Genomic DNA, 6,407 nt, shown 5'->3' with positions numbered 1-6,407 from the left:
ATGTGGCCTTGCTTGCTGAGGGGCTGAGGGATGGAGGGGGTCACTTTGCACACAGCTGAGCAGGCACTAACACACTGACCGCCATCCGGGACAGAGGAGTCACGTCGCATTCCGCTGCTGAGCGTCCGCAGGGACCCCTCCACCCCTCGTCCCCCTCTTGGTGGAGCTGGTGCATATAAAACCCAGCGAGTCGACCCCTCCCGGACAGAGTGAGGTCCAGTCTGGCCCGGAGGCGCGCTCGTCCTGCGCTTTATGGATGCTTCAGCACTTCAGCATCATCGTCCTCTGCTCTGAATAAGCTCAGTGTTGGGATACGGGACACCAGTGATCGCGCTTTCCTTTTGCAGTAAGTGACACATTTCATCCTTGAAAACTACTGACAGCGTGTTTGCCATATGTGAGGCGTCAATGTTTATGCAATCGATGCAATATGTCGCAGCTTTGTGTGCGCAGCAGTTTTTCTTTTTCTTTTTTTTTCTTCTTCTTTTAATTCAAACAGTTCGAAGAAACGGCAAGAATGCGTTGCAAAGACTTAAAATGGAAGGTGAGACGTTTTAGAAGAAAACCTTTATTAACTTGGAAAAACTGCTCATTTCTGAAGACTCAGAAAAGATCACGTTTACGTCACAGCGGATCTGACATGATTTTGCAAAACACAGTTGCACGCTGTGATGCGTGTGATCAGCTGTGAACATGGCTGTTCTGTGCGATTGTGAAGTTTCTGCATACATTCAGTGATTTAATTTGCGTCACTGTCCACTGTAGGTCATATGAAGCAGCATCACTGAGCCCAGCCAGCCGGAAGCAGGTTGTTGTCATAGCAATAAGAGAGCTTGTCCTCGCTCGGGACGGCAGCCAGCAGACCACACCCTTCTTTTTTTCAATGCCTCCACAGATTTGCAGCAGATTTCGTGCAAAGCATAGTAGTAAAAATATTCAATTAAAAGAATTACACGAGTGATAAAGCTCAGCTTAATCACTGAAGTGATTGCTAAATTATTCACTACTTTCATTTAGTTTTATTACAGTCATAAATTCGAGGTTTTCTAGCGGGTGTTTAAGTGACAGAACAACATAAAAAAGAGCATGAATGTAAACTCAAAGGAAAAATATGGTTTTCAGTTTAACAAAAATAAATAAAATCCAGTGCAACCAGTAGCATTTAGAATAAGAAATAGTTTTTCCTGTGAAATCTTATTTCAGTACGAATATAGCTGTTCTGTTTCGTGGCCACCAGGCTCCATCCCCATGATGAAGCATGGTGGGGGCATCAGCATGCTGTGAGTAAGCTTTTCTTCAATATGGAAAGGGAGGCTGCTGGAGGTTGCAAAAAAGGTGAGACTGGGTTCAGAGGTCCTTCTAGCAGGACAACCCGAAACATGCAGCCAAAGCTTTGACTTTGACTGTAATGGTCCAGTCAAAATTCAGAGATTCTAGAAATTCTCAAACAGCAGGTAAAAACTTTTGTCAACAATCTTTATACAATCTCATGGACTTTGAGCTATTTTTAAATATTTTTTCTTAATTTTAGTCTTTTGATTAGTAAAGCTAGTACAGACAAACCCACACAACAAAAGATAAGCAAAGTTGTTTCTGTTTTTATTCTCACTTAACTCAGTCTGTAACATCTACTTCCTTCAGGACAGCTGGACGTCCACACGTTGTTCACTATAGATTCTAAGGAAGGCCTGCCATGGCGAACCGAGGGCCCAGTTACGGACTGAGCCGCGAGGTGCAGGAGAAGATCGAACAGAAGTACGATCCTGACCTGGAGCAGCGCCTGGTGGACTGGATAGTCGCACAGAGTGGAGGAAACCTGGAGAAACCGCAGCCGGGAAAGCAGAACTTCCAGACGTGGCTGATGGACGGAACGGTGAGCGGCTGCAGTCCCTAAAATAGATATACTTTGAATTATTTAAGATACAACATAATAGCGCTGACAGATATGAAATGGCTGCCACATGATGCCCAATTTATGTGCCCTCTTACTTATTGCGCTTAATAAAAATTGTTCTCAAGGTAGAGATTTAGAAAAACTGTTTTACTCACTAGTTTTATTCAAAAAGTAAAAAACCAGACGTAAAATTTTAACCTGCTATCTGCTAAGTCTTTCTGTGCACATTCTTAGGGATTTTCAGCATCTTAAGTGAAAAACATTATTGTTGCAAAGACTTTTTTCTGAACTCCACAACAGGCTGTGTGCTGCTGTGACTTTTAGCTAAATGCTGCAGATAAACCTGCTAAGACAAATTTTTCAGAAAAATCCATGAAAGCAAAAACCAGGGGGAAATTGGTTGATTTCTTCACAAAAATGCAGCTGCTTAGATAAAAATGCATCCTTCTTACAAGTTAATTTAAGGTAGCATTATTTTATTTTTTTACATTTTTATGAGAATTTTAAATACATTTCAGTTTTAAAAGCCAAATTTAATGTCTTTTGTGCTCTTTCCTGAGGAGCAATAAGTAAGTAAAACTTTATTTATAAACCACCATTCAGGGTAAGACTCACAAAATAAATCCAAATTTATACAAAGGTAGATTTAAAAATATAGTTTTTTTTAGCTCTCTTTTATATGCATGTTATTCTGGCAGAGATTTTAAATGTCAAGTAGCAAAAGTAGAAACTCTGTGAATCGCATTAGATACCAGCAAATACTGAGAGTCTCATCGTGGCTTGGCGCCGAAGGTTCTGTTCGCAGGATGACTAAGGCAGACTTCTGTCCTTCCTCTGTAACAGATTCTCTGTCGACTCATAAACAGTCTTTATCCGCGGGGCAAAGAACCCATCAAAAAGATTCCTGAGACTCAAATGGCCTTCAAACAGATGGAGAAGATCTCCCAGTTCCTGCAAGCAGCAGAAGCTTATGGAGTCACAACCACAGATATTTTTCAAACCGTGGACCTCTGGGAAGGTGAGGACATATATGTAGCTTAATTTTTTTTTATGTATCTTTACAAAAAGCCCAATTTCACTTAGATTGGATGGAGAGGTCCGAACTTTAACTGGGCCGCTTTAATACAGTAGTCTCTGAGCTGTCCTGCTGGAAGGCGGATCTCTATTCCTAACAGTTGTCAGGTTTTCCTACCAGGACTGTCCTGCATTTAGCTTCATCGATCTTCCTAACAGTTTGGGTCAGCATTCCTGACCCTGCAGAAGAGAAACATCCCCACATCATGATGCTGCCACCACCATATTCCACAGTGGAGATGGCATTTTCAAATATCTAAGGGCTTCACAGAACAGCTGTACTTATGTTAATATTAAATTACACACGCTAAGACTCTTGTTTACTAATTGGACGACTTCTGAAGGAAGTTGTTTGGAATAACTCCAAATGCATGCAACATTTTTCATTACTGAAAAACTGAAAACTCTGCCTCCTTTCCCTTCATTCATCTTGGCTCATCTTTGTTTTGGTATGTCATGTAAAGATTTAACAAAATATCAACAAAATACACTGAAAGTGTTTGAAAAATAATTGTACCTATGGACCCAATTTCCCCCAAAACTCTGATCATCTTCTCTATTTCTATTAACGAAAATCATTCCCACATGATGTTGCTGCAACCATATTTTATTATGCACGTTTTCTGTTAATTTATCTTCACATTTGGTGTTTTGCATGTTGGGCTTTTTTTTTTTTTTTTTAGCTTTTCTGTTATCTGACCAGAACATTTTCTTCCACATGTTTGCTGGTTATAGGAAAAGACATGGCAGCAGTGCAAAGAACCCTGATGGCTCTGGGAAGTTTGGCTGTCACAAAGGACGACGGCCAATACAAAGGTGACCGAGACTGGTTCCACAGGTACGGAATAAAAAAATAAAAAAACTCTGAAAACATCAAAAACTCACCTTCAGAGACCTCACACATGTACAACCCTCTTGTTGTACACGCACAGGAAAGCCCAGGGGTACAGACGAGAGTTTACTGAAGAGCAGCTGCGCCAAGGACAGAGTTTGATCGGCCTGCAGATGGGCAGCAACCGTGGCGCTTCCCAGGCCGGCATGACGGGCTACGGTATGCACCGTCAGATCATGTAGACCCCCCACCCCCTCTAATCCTTGATCTCAGACTTTGTTTTTCTACTAATCCCACAAATGCGGTAGCCCTAAAATAAAACTCTCCTAAGCTTTGCCACACCTGCCATCTTAACCTCAACTTCCCTGTAATTGCTGCTTTTGCCCAACACTGTTTTCCTTCACTTCTTAATAAAATGATGTCAACTACACTGCAGATTTATGTCTTCATGCTTCTTCTGTATTATTCTCTCTTTTCTTTTGCCTTCTTACCTCCGTATTATACTATTTGTTTACACAATGTGTATTTTGTTTTTATTTAATTAACTACAATAAAAGCCATCTGTACTGTACACTTGTTTACAGAGATACTCAAAGTGACTGTTAAGGCATGGTGTATTGTTATTTATACATATTTCCTATATTTTGATGATCATAGACTATTCTGTTCCTGTGTGATTCTTTAGCCTTAATCCTAACAAGGCTCAATCAATGACAAAGTCTCTGCGGTTCTGCCTGAAGACTTGTTGCTGTTTCTTCTGTAACCAAATCAACCTCACGTTGTGCCTGGTTATGGGACTTCAAAGGCTGGTTCCTTGATCTGCTGGTATTAAATTATAGATGAGCGTCATTTGTTCTGAGCCATGCCCTCGTTTGTTATCTGTTCCATATTTGTTCATGCTGTGTCTAATATGTGCACGGTGCAACATGTGAATGTGCAGTAGCCAACACGTTTGACAATAAAAGGTTCATGGTGCCAGGTAAACATGTTGCTTGAATGTGCACTGTTTATGTGTGTTCTGTTTGTATTTTGGAAACCTATTTATATGTGGATGTGTGTAAAAAGGATTACTGGAAAAATAAAGTATGAATAAGCATTTTTGTCTTCCCTGAGGAGAGGTGAATGCCGTGTGCTCACTGCAGGCACTGAGTGTTTTTTCTCCTATCTTGGCTTTATGTTCCCGCTCCTCCTTTGCCGCCATCCTTATTGTCTCTGCTCACTGTGCACAATCTAATAAAGTGTCTGCACAATTATTTGGATGCTGGTTTCTGATCCGAGCCAGAATAACAGTAACCTTTTGTTTAGCAGCATGAGTAGGAAATCAAATCTCTCAATGCTCTTCTAATGATGTTGAAGGCTCATCTTTCCTTACTTAAGGGGAAGGAATTGAATCATTTGAGTGTATATGTTGCCAAAATCAAAATTACACTGATCAAAGACCTGGTTTAGAATTTTTTTAAATTAATTTATAGAACTGGACGCTTTAATTGCAGGCCTCTGAGCTTAAAAGGTACGCAAACATTTAATTCTAATTTGGAGAAAGAAAAGGAGGATGTTGTCCAAAAAAATCTCAACTTACGGGGGTCAGTAATCAAAAATCTTTATCAGTCATTCATAAATCAACCAAGGAACACAGCAGACAGGTCAGGGTTTAAAGCACCTCTAGGTTATAAAACAATATCTTATCTCAGACGATCAGGAAATGGAACAAGTATGACACAAATACTTGTTCCTTTGGCGTGAAATATTTTCACGCCAAAGGACGTGAAAATATTTCAGCCTATACAAAGATAGTAGAGATACAATATACCCTGAAGTACTACCAGCTGTGAAATCAGGATGTGGTGGTTCTGTACATGGTACTAGCTCAGAGGGTCTGAATAAAGGTGCAGGCTGCACTTTTCAGATTTTAGATATAAAAAAGTGTAAAAACCATGCATAATTTTTCTTTCATCACCTTCATACAGAACATAAAATTAAGGTTTGTGGTTGTATTGTGAAAAAACTGAAACATTTTAACTGCATACTTATTTTTGTACACCATGTAAACACATGAACTGAACAACACCATAATTAAATGTAATTGGGGGAAGGTGAACACAAAGTAAGTGAAACCCATTGACACATGGTGCCATGATTATTCGAGATCAACAGGGAAAAACAGCTTTAAATTAATTAGAAAAGCCAGGATGTTCAGGATGTTTTGACTATTCATAGTTGAATGCCTCTGATCAGGTTCATGCCAGCTGATCTTCTTTGTGTTGCTCCTTCTTAATGGTACATATGAAACCAAAACCCTGCTAGCGCTGGACGAATAAACGAAGTCCAATCAGTGTGGGCCATCAAGCCAAAAGGCAACAGCCTTTTAATCCAAAGGTCACTTCATACATCAGATTATTTTTACTGAGCAATAAATTAATATGAAATCTGCCAGTGACATGTCAAAGCGTGTAACTACTCGCCCAGGGATAATGTCTTATTTTCTCCTCTGCACAGACAGGCAGCTCAAGTGAAACTATTTGGTCCTCTCTATCTTCCTATTCTCAGACACTGTGAGTCTGAGCTTATTATTAGCCTCAGACGGACTAGAGAAGCATCTGAAGGGAC

At 40.2% G+C, this 6,407-nt stretch overlaps 1 protein-coding gene across 1 annotated transcript; it reads left to right on the top strand.

Moving 5' to 3' along the window:
* On the top strand, positions 1-5,053 carry tagln3b (transgelin 3b). The gene is made up of 5 exons (XM_008396269.2): positions 1-346; positions 1,642-1,873; positions 2,738-2,912; positions 3,704-3,806; positions 3,901-5,053. The coding sequence occupies exons 2-5, from the start codon at positions 1,694-1,696 to the stop codon at positions 4,040-4,042; spliced, it is 600 nt and encodes a 199-aa protein (XP_008394491.1). The 5' UTR covers positions 1-346; positions 1,642-1,693; the 3' UTR covers positions 4,043-5,053.
* Positions 5,054-6,407: the final 1,354 nt, after the last annotated feature.

Source organism: Poecilia reticulata, linkage group LG20 (genome assembly GCF_000633615.1).
Source record: "Poecilia reticulata strain Guanapo linkage group LG20, Guppy_female_1.0+MT, whole genome shotgun sequence".
NCBI classification, from domain to species: Eukaryota; Metazoa; Chordata; class Actinopteri; order Cyprinodontiformes; family Poeciliidae; genus Poecilia; species Poecilia reticulata.
The sequence above is the reverse complement of the archived record's forward strand: the minus strand, read 5'-3'. Positions and strand labels throughout refer to the sequence as shown.